The sequence below is a fragment of the Penicillium paradoxum genome (assembly GCF_028828445.1).
Source record: "Penicillium paradoxum strain IBT 22861 chromosome Unknown utg000006l_segment0_segment0, whole genome shotgun sequence".
Classification (NCBI taxonomy): domain Eukaryota; kingdom Fungi; phylum Ascomycota; class Eurotiomycetes; order Eurotiales; family Aspergillaceae; genus Penicillium; species Penicillium paradoxum.
Genome location: NW_026643184.1, coordinates 2,689,684 through 2,706,862, shown reverse-complemented (window position 1 = coordinate 2,706,862; position 17,179 = coordinate 2,689,684). Strand labels below are relative to the sequence as shown.

The 17,179-nt window shown below is 49.3% G+C and overlaps 7 protein-coding genes across 7 annotated transcripts; 4 read left to right on the top strand and 3 right to left on the bottom strand.

The window, feature by feature from the left end:
• Positions 1-2,404: 2,404 nt before the first annotated feature.
• On the top strand, positions 2,405-3,589 carry N7457_007407 (class I SAM-dependent methyltransferase; the record flags this gene model as incomplete). Its single annotated transcript, XM_057178450.1, has 1 exon — positions 2,405-3,589. One exon carries the CDS (start codon positions 2,405-2,407, stop codon positions 3,587-3,589), a length of 1,185 nt encoding a protein of 394 aa, XP_057030194.1.
• Positions 3,590-4,086: 497 nt separating this feature from the next.
• N7457_007406 (uncharacterized protein) lies at positions 4,087-4,461 on the bottom strand (the record flags this gene model as incomplete). The annotated part of the gene is made up of 3 exons (XM_057178449.1): positions 4,087-4,103; positions 4,183-4,311; positions 4,416-4,461. The coding sequence occupies 3 exons, from the start codon at positions 4,459-4,461 to the stop codon at positions 4,087-4,089; spliced, it is 192 nt and encodes a 63-aa protein (XP_057030193.1).
• A 437-nt stretch (positions 4,462-4,898) lies between these two features.
• N7457_007405 (thioesterase family protein) lies at positions 4,899-6,101 on the top strand (the record flags this gene model as incomplete). The annotated part of the gene is made up of 3 exons (XM_057178448.1): positions 4,899-5,217; positions 5,496-5,695; positions 5,742-6,101. 3 exons carry the CDS (start codon positions 4,899-4,901, stop codon positions 6,099-6,101), a joined length of 879 nt encoding a protein of 292 aa, XP_057030192.1.
• A 464-nt stretch (positions 6,102-6,565) lies between these two features.
• Positions 6,566-7,355, bottom strand: N7457_007404 (NUDIX hydrolase; the record flags this gene model as incomplete). The annotated part of the gene is made up of 4 exons (XM_057178447.1): positions 6,566-6,804; positions 6,865-7,105; positions 7,169-7,267; positions 7,314-7,355. 4 exons carry the CDS (start codon positions 7,353-7,355, stop codon positions 6,566-6,568), a joined length of 621 nt encoding a protein of 206 aa, XP_057030191.1.
• A 3,123-nt stretch (positions 7,356-10,478) lies between these two features.
• Positions 10,479-13,627, top strand: N7457_007403 (uncharacterized protein; the record flags this gene model as incomplete). Its single annotated transcript, XM_057178446.1, has 3 exons — positions 10,479-12,165; positions 12,222-13,447; positions 13,583-13,627. 3 exons carry the CDS (start codon positions 10,479-10,481, stop codon positions 13,625-13,627), a joined length of 2,958 nt encoding a protein of 985 aa, XP_057030190.1.
• A 437-nt stretch (positions 13,628-14,064) lies between these two features.
• N7457_007402 (flavin reductase family protein) lies at positions 14,065-15,036 on the bottom strand (the record flags this gene model as incomplete). Its single annotated transcript, XM_057178445.1, has 2 exons — positions 14,065-14,921; positions 14,982-15,036. The coding sequence occupies 2 exons, from the start codon at positions 15,034-15,036 to the stop codon at positions 14,065-14,067; spliced, it is 912 nt and encodes a 303-aa protein (XP_057030189.1).
• Positions 15,037-15,363: 327 nt separating this feature from the next.
• On the top strand, positions 15,364-15,915 carry N7457_007401 (mitochondrial 54S ribosomal protein bL31m; the record flags this gene model as incomplete). Its single annotated transcript, XM_057178444.1, has 1 exon — positions 15,364-15,915. One exon carries the CDS (start codon positions 15,364-15,366, stop codon positions 15,913-15,915), a length of 552 nt encoding a protein of 183 aa, XP_057030188.1.
• Positions 15,916-17,179: the final 1,264 nt, after the last annotated feature.

Here is a 17,179-nt window from a genome sequence, read left to right as displayed (position 1 = left end):
TGGGGGTTTCTCTCATTCACACCAGGCTTGCACATTTATCTCCATCTTCTTATTTCCTACGATGATTGGTATGAAGATAGGCCACGTGGTTGGGGTTGCCAACACCACAGACAGACGCAACCGTCTTCGAACTGTGTACAGAGTACAAATCGGATTCTGTTTCTGCCCAGACATCTTGCCTGAGCCTCTTTAGTGCTAGGTATCGATTGGGCATATTTTGGGACTGGGTATAGATGTGAGATACGGGATACACAATAATGAATTGGGACAGAGAGGGCAGAAGACCTAGACGGCAAGATGGAACAATGGTCTAATATGGTCTTGACCGCGCTAGCATTCCAACTTCTCAACCCGAGTCCAATTTTGGGATTGGTTCGTTTGTGATGTCAACCGGACTAAAATAATTTTGTGTCGTAGCGAGCGTCCTGGTTTCAACCTCTGGGGTAAGACCTCGACACGTTGAATGGACTGATCATTGCTCGATTTCCTCAGTTAAGCATGGTGTACGGAGTATGGGGTAATGATCTTCTCATCCTGTACTCCGTACGGAGGAGCTCTGTACTTGTCGATTGTTCTTGGATCCCCCAACCCAGATACCTAGGTAGTGATGTACCTCTTCATACACGTCAATACACACCGGTAGATGGTAGTTCGTACTCCGGAGTATACGCAAGATCACTCCCGGGAGGATTGTATCCCGTCTCCGTGCTAATCTATTTCCTGCCGTTTACGGAACAGAGTAAACAAATAGTACCTCATTTTCCCATAGTTTCGACCTGTCTGGGCAGGGTCTACTCCGTACTCTGCAATACCTTGATACATCCTCCGTACTCCGTCTGGGAATGTCGCATGCTTCCAACAGGTGATGTGTAAAGTGTAGAACTCCTGCACAGTGGCACAGACCTTGTATACTCGCATATTCACCAGAAGGGATGCATCTGGTGGCTTGGTGCAACAACGCCCTATCAGCGCGTTAAATCATTTTCCTCATTTTTCCTCTCCCCTTGTTTTTTTTTGGCTTACCGTACGATCTATCTTCTGTCACTCCGTCTGGCGGAAAAAAAACTAGACTAGTCCCAACCAAAAGTACGTGGCGACGCTATGGTGTCGATCGAATCCTCTCTGCAGGTACGGTTAATATTCACCCTGCCGAGCGGAACGAGCACGGATCACAGTCTGTGAAGACCAAGTCGCGTGGCCGATACCAAGAACAGGTGCCTGGGACCATTTTAGCGTTGGACACGGAGTACGGGACAACCCTATGGGGTCTGTATCAGATAGAGGGCTCGGCCTCAGGCTTTGGGCCCAGAAGCCCGGACTACGGAGGATGTACCCGGTAGTCTGGATTGGGGGCATCTCCGACGGTATTTCGGTCTTACGGGATACATTACTACGGAGTACTGAAGCCACTTTTTGCCATGGTCCCTGCATAGTGAGGTTGGATATGTGCTGAGTACATATGTACCTCTACGTTGGGGCGTGATGTATCTTATCAATTGTGTCAAATGGGAGGTTTTCCGAGACCCTGGTGACCCGGAGTGTGGAGTGCAGAGTGCAGAGGACATGATTTCTCAGGCCTTGTCCATAACTCGCACCTGTACGAGGTACACTCCAGAACAGACCAATGTTAGCGAGAACAATGTCCCCGACTAACCCTCGAAATAGTGGTGTAGGAAGGTGGCTTGGTCATTGAGTCAACCATATTGTGAGCTTCAGCCTTCCGCTTCCGGTCACAGCCCAGACCAGAGCCCATGGTTGCCATTGGAGTCGTGATGTCAACGGTTTTGTGAGTGATCATATACAGAAAATCCTCCGGAGTCCAAATCCTCACTGCAAGGTGAAACAGACAGAATAGATGCTATTGGCTCAGAACCCCCATCCCCCCCCCCGTACTTAGTGATTCACACAATACAACTATTGGACATTGGGGGAGTAAAGTACTGTTACGTGCAGAGACTAAAAAACTACGAGTGGATATTCAATGCCACTTCCAGGGGTCACTTCACTAGGCCTTCCTTTTTCCTTTCCATTTCCCTCCCACACCCCCGTTCTTCTCGGACAAAGATATTTTCTTCTCTCTGGACCCTTGTATGGCCATTGAGGAACATAAGAAATTTCAGGAATTTTCTTTTTGTTCGACGTTGAATAAGAAATTTCTTCAGTTGCGCCCGCCTGCACTAAGGATATTTTCCAAACCCGCTTTTGGTCCCATCTTACCTTTCCTGTTCAACTCATTCTATTTTAATTCACTTTTTTGGCCTCGGAGATATCTTCCTTAAAAGTTTCCAAGCAAAAGCATGCCTCGTTCATGAGTCTCAACTTAGCGCCGAGTATGCGACCGAGTCCACGACCCATCTTCAGAGTCATCGGAGACACCAATCGAGATACTTGAGCGGAAAGTGATATGGACACAATGGCACTAGGGTTCGCTGCCGCCGCCGCAGCCTCCGCGTCCGACCTACACTCCAACCTAGGCTCAACAATGGCCGCAACTTCCTCCTCGTCCCTGGGCTCGCTCACAGACTACTCGACATACCCTCTGATGCGCCAGGGCGATCGCACCTACTTTCGCGACCCGGAGAATACCTACCCGCTGCCCTGCGACCTACCCGAGATCCACCGCCAAAGCTTGCGCACGTTGATGTTGCTGCGCGTCCTCGGCGGCCCGTTTTGCAACCCCCACTTGGCCAATCGGCCTCCCAAACGCGTCCTGGAGATCGCATGCGGGTCTGGTCTATGGTCCGGTCTATGCCATGAATACTTCGTCCGCCAGGGCCATCCCGATGTCGCCTTTGCCGGAATCGATGTCATCTCCATTGCGCCGGATCTGCGCAAGCAGGGAATGAACTGGCAGTTCAAACGCCATGACCTACGCCGAGCGCGCTTGCCCTTTCCAGACGACTATTTTGATTTCGTGTTCATTAAAGATGCCGGCATGTGTCCTTCCAGCCCGGCGCAATCTGCATCAGGATTGGGTGAACCTCTGCGGGTGCTGAAGTCTGGAGGTATCTTAGAAGTATGGGATTCAGATTGGAGTTTCCGCTCGCTGCTACCCAACCCGGCTCCGGCCCGCAAAGCCACCTCAAAAGAACAGGAGATCGCCGATACAACGGCTACCTATACATTCTCTCCCGCCACACCATTCACACGAGCGCAGAATAAGTTTCTGGTTGATTATAACTCCTGGGTGGAGAAGGCATTCGACCGCCTCAAATTAACAGCGCTCCCATGTGCGACTATCGGCTTAGCCTTCAATTCCGAAGTGGATTTGTTGGAGAATGTCGACAGTCGCCGCGTTGCAATCCCATTGGGCGACCTGCGCTGGGAGCGAGACGGCCAAGGCAAAGATTCCAAGGGCCGTCCACGAAAGGCCCTGACCCCAGAGCAAAGCTCAATCCGACGCACAGCTCTTCTCACCACAATCCAGATGATTGAAGGGCTGGAGCCGATCTTGATGGAGTCTAGCGGGAAGGGCCGTGACGAATGGGACCGATGGTGGGCTGCAATGACAGCCGACCTCCTGCAGAAAGGCGGACTCGCCAGCGGCGAGTGTCTCGAAGTGAGTGCCTGGTGGGGTCAAAAAATATGAAAACCCCTCGAGTCAATTCGGAGTTCCGGGCGAAAGTCAAGCAATGACCATTCTGCACTTTGTATTGGTGATACCCCAATTTTATTTCTGTCTTTCTGGGTTTCTAACATGCATATGATCTGAACATTTCTGGAGACGAGGTGAGAGCCATGGAAAGATTAGGCCTCACCTCCATATCGCTTTTTCAGCGTTCGGTACCGCTTCAAATAGTACCTAAGTTTTTTGTTTATCTTGTCAGTGCCCATCAACGCAAATGTCTTGTGCTGGGGGTGAAAAAAAGGGTCTTTGCATGATGCCATGATAATGAGGAGGGAATCTATGCACAGTGTATCTAGCCAGACACTCCATCATGGAAGCAATGTATAGAAGAATGACATATATGAATAATTCCACTATACCACATGACTGTAGCCCAGCAATGTACGTGGTAATGGGGTGGGGAACAAGCTCGGGTGAGATATAATAGGGAGGAAAGGGGAGGAACGTAGGGATAAATCTTACAGCGCTTCCACTTCTGTATAGAGCAGTTAGCATCAAATTCTTGACTCGACGAAATATTACAGTCGAGGACCTCGGCAAAAGACAACACCAACCTTTCTTCACAAACTCCGCCCTTGCTATTCCCTTGCGAATCTGTTCATCGTCGGTAATCTGGCTTTGGCTCGCAAACGCGCGGTGTAGCCGATCCCGGAAATACTGGTAACCCAGGGGGTACTCTCTACCTAAGAATAGGAGCTCTACTCCGTATATTTCGAGGTATTAGCTTGGACAGGTGATTTGTCTAGAGGTGGATTGTAAAGGTGCCATGGCGCATATAGCCGCATACCTTTGTAGACATTGATGACCTGTCGGCGCAGCTCGATGTTCACCATGACTGCCCCATCCAAAGATAACAAAGATAATTCGGGTAGTTTGTTAGGTGGGATGAAGGGCAGATGCGGTACAACAGAGGTGGTTAAACGGGGAGCTTCCAGGATTCGGAGATTATCGGTGACGTGCCGAGCGGAGTTCGTCCATGCTCCCGTGACATGGGTTTCTCCTTACATTACATTACCACTTTTTGGTCAATTCAAATCCTCGCGATATCAATTGCATACTTGACTTAGAGATGACAGTAGAGTCACATAAATATTTATCTAGAGAACCATCTAATACTACCTATACTGTAGCCCCGAGCCTAGGCGGGTAATCGCGCGGGGTTGTCGCCGATAGTGGCCCGAGCTTTCCCATTTATCGGTTATCGAAGGGCCGACCAAATCGAAAGTCTGGGGATGTTCTCCAATTTACGTCTCTCCACAACGACACGACAATGTTCGCCCGACCAGCTCTCAGAGCGCATCTCCCTGCCTCAATCTCTCCATATCCAAATGTCACCCGTCGTCTATTCTCTCAAACCTCCCCAGTAACCTCCGGCGGCCAAAATGTTGCGCATTCGGCGATAAAACCGATCGATGCGCGATGGCTCACCATGACCAAACGGAGGATTGGGAAATGTTTGATGTTTGGGATGAATCCAGCTCAGATTGAAGAGGGGGGAAAGATTTTGCAGCAATTGGCTGGGGAATGGCGAGAATTGATCGCTGGAAGCGAGGGATTCCTCACGGATAAGAACCGGCGCGCTCTGTTTCGTCATAATGTGGTCTGGGGAGAACAGGTAGGAGTCTGATGCATAGACAGTTTAATATAAATTGGGAGAAAAAGTTGCTGATGCTAGGTTTCTTTGTGTTGGCTTAGGATCTGATGGTGAGAACATCCGTACCCCCCTGGCTGTTGCATTTGCTGTACATACAACCTCGGATTTCTGGATCAACACTAACATGGGAACTAGGGTATGGCTCTTATCTCTATTTCTTTTGTCTGCTCCCTGCGAGCGTGCTAGTTATGCAGTACTAACACATCCATGTAGGTCACGTCAACAACGTTACCTATGTCCGATATGCCGAAACGGCTCGAGTCAACTGGACACGCAAGATCGGGACACACATTGATCCCGCAAACAAAAAAGAATGGACCAACATGGTTAGCTCCAAGGGAATCGGACTGATTCTAAAGAGTATCAAAGTGGACTATAAATTTGTACAGTATCCTAAGGACCTGAACCCGCATGTCTGGGACAGGATCTAAATAATCCAATTTACTAATTGTTGCGCAGCCTATGGAATCCCCCGACAAAGTCACTGTCTACCACAAGTTGATTGAAGACTCGTCTGGGCATCTATCATCCCAATCAGTCTTCCGGTTTGAACTCATGATCCTTTCTGAAGCCCACCAACGCCCTGCTGCTCGTTGCTTCGAGGATATTGTGATCTATGACTACCCGAAGAACCGCAAGGCCACTGAATTCCCACCATTTGTCAAGGAGCAGTTCGAGATTATCTGGAAACTGCAAGAGCAGGAAAAGAAGGACTGGATTCAGCGAATTGCAGATATTGAAAACCGAGTCCGTACTCTTGAGCTTGAGAGCTGGGATGCGGCCGATGCTGTCGAGGACCACGGATCTGCGTCGCAGTAATTAAAGTTGCGCGTTCATGTGGAGCTGCGAAGGAGTATGTTCCTTTGCTAATCTTTCGGCCACTTGATTAGACAGATGCGGTTCTCTGCGCTTTGTACATACGATTTGTCTCAAGTGTGTCCAACAGATAGCTCAGGCGAGGGTTGTCCATTTGGTTATATTGTCAATAGAGGCAGTTGAAATGGATTAGAATATCATGTTTAAAATGAGCTTGGTTTTCAACTCAGATCTTATTGGTACAGGATTGGCACTTGCGAGCCTAAGCCTGAGAACTCAGGAGTAGCAATACCTCTTCTCGCTTTTTTAATGATTTCTTTGGATGTCATTGGGGTGTTTCTATATCAATATTTCTGATATCGTCAAGCAGCAAGTCACCCGCAAATCATTCTATTATCACACGTGGTTCGCATTCCTACCGGTGAAAGCAACAAAAACTCGACTTTCAATATTACCAATCGGGCAACTCAGAGCTTCAAGCTCTTTGCAATCTCAATCCCCTCTGCAATAGATGCTATCCGGGCATCGATCGCATACCCCTCGCTTTCCAGCTTCTGCAACTCAGCAGAAAGATCTGACACCGGCACCGTGAAACATTCAATAAACTCGTTATCCTCAAGTTCCGGCTTGGGGTTCTGATTCTCTGGAAGAGACATGTCAACCTGAACATAGACCAGGTTGAGATTAGCGTTGCAGAATCCCGGATCTAAATAGGACATCTCAAAGTCAGCGAATCCTCAATGACAAAACAAAAAAATAGACCCACCATTGTACATGATACCACTAGTTCTATTTGCCACGCCAATATACCCAGTTTCTTCCTTCAACTCTCGAACCGCAGTCTGCTCGATTGTCTCTCCTGCATCGATTAATCCTGCCGGGAGCTCAATGACGACCTGGTCGATTGGGGGCCGATATTGCTTCTCCAGAAGGATCTCACAACCACCCGGTTTGTTCAGAAGAGCGACAATGCTGACCCCGTCGACCTGGGAGTCTTTTGGTCTTGTCTATAAATATGAATCTGATTAGGTCGTTGTAATCAGATCTATGTACAAGGAGAAAATGTGTACCTGGCGCTCGGCAGACTCCCAATCTCTCTTGACCCCGTGGGGATCGATGTAATGCGTTATCACTAATCGCTTCCACTTGGCTTCTTGGGAATCCTGAAACTGTCATGAGTGGTGCGAATAGTATCGTCGGGCTAGGAGCACATACCAGGGGCTCTCGCGAGAGAAATGTGGACTTAGTCTGCGACATTTTATACGTGACCCTTCCGACTGTGGTTGTAGGAATTGACTTGGGTGATTTCTTGGAACCTCTAGGTTAGGTGTCACAAGGTTGCGGCTCTGAATGATATCCGTGGGTCTGCTCAGGTAGACCCCCACGCCAGGTCCCGCACGATGGCGATTACTAATATGGTACAGGTGCGACCTCGGTTTGGCAGGTGCCTATTTCAACAACAGTACGTTACCCTCATGGTTTCCTAGGTGTATTTACATGAGTATTTTTGATGGTTGTATAGCGTGAACAGGGAATAGAAGAGGAATAACATTTCACTAATACCTATTAGGTGGTTTGGCTGTCTTCGTGTCAATGACACTTATTCCGATGCTCGTTTATGTGCTAAGAAGCCACTAAAATTGATATTGTCCATTCCAGTTGTCTATTTGTCTATCTTATCTTCGCTGCTTTAGCGGGGCCATGGATTCAGAGAGCCTAGAATCCCGCCTCTAAATGTTCTCCGGGGCAGCAGATTTTTACCTAGACGCCTCTTGATAGCTGACCGAGAATTAATCTGGGACATAAGATACGGTGCGCCTCTAGTGATCCCTTTGATATCGTCTTGATGCTCAATTAAAACCGGAAAAGCATAGTGTGTAAAATCCAAAGAGAAAAGAACAAACTTGGGTTATGGTGGCTGATATCTGCCTAGGCTGAAAGATTGAAGCCCTGGAATCTTCACATTACAAGATGCCACTCGCACAGACCAAATCATGAAGGTAAGTCAAAAGAATCTTGCTTCGAATTTAAGTTAACAATAAGCGGGGGATGGAATGTAAACCTGGGGTTCTAGGTTTGTCCCGCCGAAGTATGTACGCTTGGATACATATTATCCATCTACATATTGTGAAGATTGTTATATATCCCTTGTTCATTCCTTCCACATTTCATACACTGCTTCGGAGCTCATTCCTAACCGGTTACAGAATCAAGGTGAAACAAGGGAATAAAATGTACATTTCGCTATTCTGACCCTCCAAGTGAAATTTGCGCGTACGGGCGTATACCACTCGTATCTTTCGAATGAAATTGTGTTTTATGACATGTTGGATTCGGTGTAGATTCTAGGATGTACACTCGGTGTGTAGATATCCCCGATGCAGGAAACAGCGTCATGTACTCCGTAGCACCACGGATACTACGGAGTACGTGCACGTGGTGTAAACGTTCTACCTAGGTTCCTGGCCACTGTGCTAACTCGATGCGGCCAGAGTAAACTCTAAGCGCATTTGGACCCACGAACTACCCTGTATGGAAAATTGAACAAACTAAAAGACAGAACGTTAAAAGGGCCCAGGACGCACATACAAATCCACTTTACAAGCTATCTCCCAGGATCGATGATTCTAAAGTGCATCCATGGATATTTATTCTTTGCCTTTGGCAACTACTGACCCATGAGGGCGGTACATGCACTTGAAGACTCTGCCGAACCAGGACATGGATGCCGGAACCAGCAGAAAACCCGAAATGATCGACCGTAACAAGCCGAATTTGATCGGACCCAGGTAAAATCCGGTTCTAAAAAAAAGGCTAGGGGGCACGCTAAAACAACGCCAGTATGAAGAGGTTACCATCAATTGAGTAATTTTTTGGGGGGGAGGGAATATTCAACTTCAAAACTTAGAAGTGCAAAGCGCTAAAACTAATCAATTCTGAGGTGTACAAAAGAGGTAGGACTCACCGCATGAATCAAAAATCACCCAAAGCCATCACGGCTGTCGGGCCGATCTTTACTAAGTTTGTGGCTGATCTACGAAACCCTGCCAAGCCTGGGTATCGCATAGGAGGGGGAAGATCGGAAAGGGCCAAGACTGTAATTTGCATGTTTCCTCTCAAATGTCCTATGTTTTATGGTGCATGTAGCGCATTAGCCTGCGCCATCAAGGCATGTCCTCGAACACCACGTTTTATAGATCCACCCAGCAAATCTGTGGATTGTTTTATGTGCGGAGCTTTCAGGAGGATGCACGAGATAGCCGAGCATGTGATGATCGCAGCGAGAATGTGGTCAGCCTTGTTAATATGTTGTACACACAAGCTTTTCTGTTTCCCATACCTATGTATCTCCCATGGTTTCTCTGCCCAGTCGCGTCAATACCAACAAGCACATTTTAATCGGCAATCTATCACATCATACGGAGTACCATGAGGATTCGTAACGTTTGTCGCAAGTCTGTTGCAAGGATGACCCCGCAGCAGACGGGTCAAGGCCTGGTCGATCATCAACTGGATACGGAGTACGGAGTAGATGGTTAGCAAATAGGCACCAATGATCTGAACGGGTGTCCAAGTTGATCTGTAGGGTGCAGTCTGCACGGAGTACAACGTATGTTGTACGAAGTACGAAGTATGAAGTACTCCATCGCCTCTAGCTTCTCAGCGCTAGTCCGAGGAAAAACCTCCATCCGAGGCAGGACCGATTCGGTAACATTCGTCAGATTTCAGAAAGCAAAGAGCTTAGGATTGGTCGACGTGTAAGTATCCGCGTTGCATGACTTGGCAACCGTAGGTGAGAGCGTGACCTGTCAACAGTAAAAGAGGATTGTCAAACACATTCTTTAACAGGGAAAGCTTGGCGGTGGGTTGGGCCCTGGGATTTTCCATGCAGAAACTCCAGATCGACAAAGAAGCCACGGGAATACCTAAGGCACAGCCTTAATACCAGCTTTGGCGGATGCGAATTTGCAGTCGTTCTCAGGTACACAGTACCTCGGTGGCCTAAGGGCCGATGGTATTGAACCTAGGTACCGCCTACCCCAAAAGTACCGGTGATCGACAGGCAGTGACAATACCAATACCAGCTCTGTTTCTTTTCGACCTCATACAATTCCACCTGGGCACTTTTCCATTTCCCCTTCACGCTTCCCGTAGAGCATCGTCTCTTGTCTCTCTCTCTTTTTTTCCTTTTTCTTTCTCTTCTTTTTCCCTTTTACCTTCGACTCTTTTTCTTTCCCATCTTCATTATATCACGACTTACACCACATCCTCACTCCTCACATCATCCAATTTTAGTCCGTTTTCGCCTTTTTCCTGGTCCCAGTCCTTGGCTTCATCCCGCCAAGCTGACTCGGACCTGGGTTTCGGGCTCCCTCGTCCATGCCACGCTCCGCTGCGGCTAGGAAGAACCAGAGCAATCGGCAGGAGAATGGCGTTGTCGGTCCCGGCAAGAAAGTAACTAAGCAAAGGTCAAGCGGCCATCTGAACGGCACCTCGGGCAACGGCTCTGCTACCGGTCCGGGCGCGTCTGCTCACCTCGATCTAGCTTCGGTACGGTCTACGAGCGACACGGCCGTTGTATCTCCGACAGCTTCCGGCAAAGGAGGGGATACCACGAAGGTAGATGGCAATGTGCGTGGAATGTTGAACGGACACAGCAAGGGTGCAGAAATGGCATGTGCGGAGGAAGTCGACGATGTGTCCCAGAACGGGGGCATGGCAGGCCATGGTTCTCGCAATGGAAACTCGAAACGCTCCGGATCCAATGCCTCGATCAATCCGCTCCAGCTCGCATCCACCATTCTGAAGTCGTGCCCCATGTATGACACCATCGCCATCTTGATTTTTCTGCTGCAACTTCCGCCGATGGTCTTGACTCTGGTTCAGTTCTTATTCGCCTCATTGACTTTCATGCCTCCGAGTGGCGCCGCAGCCGGTTCCTTATCGTCGAACTTTGATATCTTTCAGGGTCCGGCTGGAACGCCATCTCTGGGGACTATGATTGCGATGGATGGGTTCTGCATACTGCTCTGGGGCCTCTTTATGTGGACATGGGCACAGAACTTCGCCATCGATCTCGCTCATGTCCAGGTTGCTATCACCTTGGGTGGCGGGGGTTCCGGGAAGAACGGCGGGGTTAACGCTCTCTGTGTCGGAATTGTTCTGCTTCTTCATCTTGTTCGCAGCAAAGGCATTCAAGACTTTGTTTTGGGTCATCTTGTCTCTGCTAAACTACTCAGTCCCGATATCCTCTCTCAATATTCGCACCTGTTACCCGCCGAGTTCCGACGCTCCGAAGCACAAACTTCCCCAAGCTGGCTTCGCAGCCTTCTTGCGGTGCACATCCTAGCACAAGCCGGAACCGCAATGGCACGACGTTCGATGGCCAAGAATCGGTCACCGACACCGTTACGGGCTGGCAAGCGGGGTGATACCGAGGCTTCTGCGGGGTCACAAGGACAAGCAGATTCTGCTCTAGAATCTGCTGCTAGTGTTTCGTCTTCTTTCGTTGGGCCTGACGGTCAATTGAAGGACGGAAAGGATCGTTTTACATCAGCCAAGAAACGCAGACGGCAAGCCAATCAAGTTCGGAGCCGTCAACCGTTCTGGGCTGCTCTCGCCAGTACAAAGGTCACGGTTATGCGAGAATATGAACATTCACGAGCTACTTCCAAGACGGCTCGCAATATCACAATGACAGAGGAGGATCTGCAAGGCGTTTCTCTCGACGATGGATTAGTATGGATTACGGATGTGGACAGCTCCTCGATCAAATTTGCCGCGGGTGAATTTACCGATGACCCCGCTATTTCCGGCTCCTTTGAAGCCGGGCGTTTAGAGGGGGACATGGAACCGTTCTACGTCTGCGTCAACGGTGCGCTCTGGGCCACAGCTTCGATCTGCAGGGTTTCGGATGCCAAAGGGCCGAGTGTGGTTCAATGGCGTGGTGAAATCGCTGGACTTGCTCCTAATTGCGCGTACACCTGTGCATTTGTGCGAAGTGATACCGATGAGGAAATCTGCGCCATGAGTGTCAAGACTCCTATAACAACTGACACAGAGCAAGGTATGTTGATATTTTAAGGAACTGTTTCTTTCTGCTGGTATTGATTGGTTACATAGTGGTCTCCGCAGTATCAACACCCCCGCAGCCGACTTACCGTCCATCATCCCCCACAACGACGCTCAAGAACTCCATCAGCAACGCGGAGTCCAAGCTAAACGAAAAGCGCAATCGCTTGAAGAAGACGAAGAATGACCACAAGGCTGTCATTTCGAAAATTCGGAAAGAACTAGAGAACTTCAACACTCGCCTCCACAGCGGAAATGACGAGAATCGGCAGAAGCAACGCTCACTTCAATTGGAACGAAACATTCGCCAAACCGAAGAAGCCACTGCGGCGCTCGATGTACAGCTCGACACCATGGAAAAGGTCCCTGAGGAGGAGATGGAAGAATGGACAGCGCATAAGGCGGATTTCGAACGTGAAGTGGAGCTTTTCAATTCGACCAAGGAAGAGGTTTCTGCTGCTCGTACAGCTGCCGCTCAGCAGGTGGCAGCACTGGAGTCGGAACTGAATCAGGCTATCCAGAAGCGGGAACGACTCCAGGGTCGCCGTACCCGAGTGAACGAGCAGTATGAGCGTATCATCTCAGCCAATGCCCAAGGCTTGAATGAGAGAGAACGCCGGGCCGCAGAACAATTTGCCAGAGAGCAGGACCAATCGAAGATGGAGACCAACTTCCATGAGCAATTTGCGAGCATCAGCCAATCTGTTCAGGACTTCCAGTTACGCACAAGTCAACTCTGGCAGCAGGCAACTGCAATCGAGCAGTCCATTCAGCAACAGCAACAGCAGATGCTCCTCGAGTCTGGTCCTCTCACTCCCGAAGGCAATCTACCAGGCACTAACCCTTTCCCCGAGACCAGTGGTCCGTTATTCAACGCGTCTACGACCATTGCGCCTACTGCTCGATCTTTGTTGGGTCTCAGCTTTCCCCCTGCGAGATCTAGTCCACTGCAGATCTCGTCTTCGCCAGTTCACGAAATGCCGTCGAATCCAACGAGCCCTTCGCAGGACCTACCCTTCCTCCCACAGTTTCCAACGTCTCCCATCGGTAACGTGGGCTCATACTTTGGGTCGGAAGTCAACCACCGGGACCGTTCGTTCTCAAATCGCTCTACTCGCAGCCAATTTGACTCTGAGTTCCTGGACACAGCCCGTCTGCCGCCTCTCCAGCTCGACCTAGCCGAATTACTTGGTGAAACCAAACCTCGCTCTGGGTTTGACGGAAATGGCTTTCTGCTTCAGGGTGGTCGCCCAATTCTGAGTCCTTTCCAGCGAGCAGTGAGTCGAGGTAGTGGCACTGGCAGTGGCGGCAGTGGTGGCAGTGGAAGTGGGACCGGCAGTCCGCACTCGTCGCGAGACTAGTTTTGGGCGGTTGGTCTCATGATCTGATGTCTAGCTACGCTGCCACATCAGTGCTCGATCTCGACTTCCTGCTCGTCTTTCGAGAAATGGTCTTAGGTATTGTGCGTCCGTGCTTTTAGTTCCGTTCGGTTGGTGTCAACTTCTTTCTCGTCGGCCGATGCTGTGATGGCTCCTGGTCTCTTGGGTTACTGTGGTACTGCGGCACGTGTCTCGCGATGGGATAGCGGCTGGATGGTTCCGATGGAAGTGAGATACATGGCAGTTGTGTTCTTAACACCGACAAAATGTGTTCTATACTCGGTTCTTGTATACTCTCTCTTTCACAAAAAGCGTAGACGCATCAATATCATGAAAGCATTTCTCATCTCCGTCACCTGTGATTACTGGAAAATCGTATAGTAAATAGTGTGTGTGTGTCTAGGTAATTCAAAGTCTATGTACAGAACAAACGCCAAGTTCCCATGTATATTTACAATCCTTATCCATCCAAGCCCAAACAAACACAGACATGCCGGAGTCTTAGAGAACCAAGTTCAAAGCTCACCTCCCATCTTCCAGAACTTGGTATTTGCATATGTTAAACAAAGGTGCTCAGGTGAGTGTTCATTCAACTCTGCACCATCCTGAGTCAAAACAGACTCAGAGCCCTCAATTGCGCGAACAACAGTACCGAGTACAATCGAGTGATCCTGCACATCAATCTTCTGCGGATGCAGGGCACATTCAAATACGAAAGGGAAATCAGCACGAGTATCAGCAGCGGCTGATTCCCCTCTCCGCTTGAGAATAGGTAGTGGTTTTTGAGAGAGCCCTTCTTCATTCGTAGTAGGCAAAGCCGCAAACTCAAACTCCCCGTGTCCGCTCAATATAGCAGCGAGAGTATTATTTCCCTTAGAGAAGTCTCTTGCGAGGGTAGCAGTCGCCGGCCCCGGTGCAAGCAAATGAACTAGGAACCTGCGCGAAGCAAGTAGCGCATTCAGAGTTTCTGATGGGCGGCGCACGTTGAACGAGATCACCGGATGGGGAGTGAGGGTAACGGTGCTAAAAGAGGAGACGGTCATGCCGCGGAAGGAGGTTGTATCTTCTGGGCCGGAGGGATCGGTTGCTGTGATGATTGCGACGGGGTAAGGGACTCGACGCATGAGGAGGCGGACTTGGTCGGATATAGATGTTGAGGATGATTGGGGCGGTTGTTGTACATTGCTTTCGTGGGATGGAAGAGTCGTCTTCCCTGTGGGATTCTCCTCTTTTAAAGATACTGTAGCATCGCTGGTATATCGTCGTTGATCACATCGTGGTCGGTATTCAGTATTTGGTACAAGTGGAGAGCTTCGGAGGGATAGAGATGTGCCCAGGGCTCGGGGTGTGTAGTTCTTAATGAATGACAGCTCTAAAAGACGCCATTAGTACGCTGGATAGAATTTCTGGGAGATATGTCATGGAACCCTACCTCCGAGCCCTGTCCGAGCAGCTCCATGCGCGACTCGTGGAATTACAAGCTTCATCCCGGCCTGGAATTGACGGGGCTTTCGAAGGCGCTCAGGGAATCACGCAGGATACAAAATCACAGATATTCCGACTCATCCAATTCATGTCTAGATCAGAGGAGAAACCAAAGAGACACCAGAGCCATAGGACATGAAGTCATCCGAAGTTATGAAAATCCCGAAATCATAAACCCGCTTACATAACCCGCGATAATTTCTCTGCTTCGGGCTCAACTTCGAACCTCCGCATCCTCCCCGATAGCATTGCGGCCCCGTCAATCTCCGCCGACCTCGATAATCCTTTACGAATAATTGCATTGGCCTTGAAGAACCCACCCATTCGAAATGTCCATGCACACCTCCCTCCGCCGCACCGCGGCCACAATCACCAACTCAACAACCACCATTCTCCCTACAAGACCCACGCAATCAAGCGGCACAACCTTCGTCTGCTCGCAATGCCGACACGCAACACTCCTCCGTCGCCCTAAGCGCCCTTACACCTTCACACAGCTCATCACGCTCTCGGACGGCAGCACCTTCACCCACCGCACCACCTCGCCCGCCCCGATCTACCGCTCCACGCGCGACACGCGCAACTCCCTCCTCTGGAACCCATCCAGCAGCAAGCTGATGAACGTCGAGGACGACGAGGCCGGTCGTCTGGCAGCTTTCCGTGCCCGATTCGGTCGCGGCTTCGATGCCAACACGCCCGTTGATGCCGATGCAGCCAAGGACCCTGTTGCTGCGAAGAAGGCTGAGGCGGATGCTAAGGCACAGGCTGAGGCAGAGCAGGAGGAAGAGGATAACCTGCTCGATTTGATTAGTGCTTTCGGTCAGAATGAGGCGCCACCCCCGCCTGAGAAGAAGGTTCCCAAGTTCGCCGGCAAGAAATAAGCATCGTAATCAGGTTGACCTGGTTTTGTGTCGGGAGTTGGGATTTTTTTTCTTTTGATGTTTCTTTTTCTTTGTCTTTGATCTTGTACAATATACATATGTCTGGTATGAGCCTGCTGTATTATACCAAGAATTCATCTTTTCCCTCATCCATGCTCTATATATATCGGCTTTACTTGAAGTCTCTCTGTTCCCCTTGAAGTCTCTTTTTCTCTCCACGGAGCCCCCTATCTCCTGTTTATTGTCTCCGAGAGGATTTTATCTTGTCCATCCTCTTCATCGCTCATGGGCACACTACTACCTGTTTACGCTCATAAAGACCTCACAAGGATCTCACACAACCCCACCAGAAGCTAAACTCTGTGAGTCTGGCTATAGAAATATCGAGAACCATATTTAACTTGTATATCCATATCAGACTCCTGACGGGGACATTGAGGACGTCAAACTCTGTATCTGGGGTCAAAGGTCCGGGTATTCCGAAGGCCTCTATAATCCTCTTCACAATGCACTCGTTACAGACGATGTTACCAACGGACAACCTCAAATAAACAAATTGAGAGCTTTATTATCAAGCGAGACATCATAACTATATCCAAGGAACAAACCAGAAAGGGCAATACCTAGAACCACCCAGTCTATGAATGGCCTGTTGCGCAGATGAATCTGACATTGGCTGAGTCTCAGAGGTCGACGGCGATTTCTGTCATTTCGTCGGTGGATATCCCTGATCTGAATGAACCTACGTTATTAGGAGTTGTTGGAAATCTTGTTGGGGATATAGTGGAAGGTGAATGTCATACTGTGCTGATTTCAACAAGGGTAGCACTGCGTATCGATTTATATTGGGTATTTCCAATTCGCGACGGACTACTTACAGAATGAGGTACTTGTCAAGTCTCTAGTGGAATCAGATATAGACGTAGATTTCACCAGGAATTGCGAGATGTTCAGTATAGACTTGGTATTTGCAGCCCAGTTATACACAGAAAGATACCAGGTGCAGCCTTGATAGTAGCCCTGGAGTATATGGCTATCATAGAGCTAGGTGACGCACTACAATGGACGGTTTTATCGACTGTTGTCCACGTCTCGGTATCGCATCTAATCCGTGCGGCTGTGAGAGATTAGATGCAAGTGCTCATCTTCGGGGCTGCAAGTGATGAGTACAGGATTAGTATCAGTCTAACGCAGGAGAAAGGACAGAAGGGCTAGGTATTGACGAATGCAGTGTCTATTGGCCACTGCAAAGAATGAATTGATT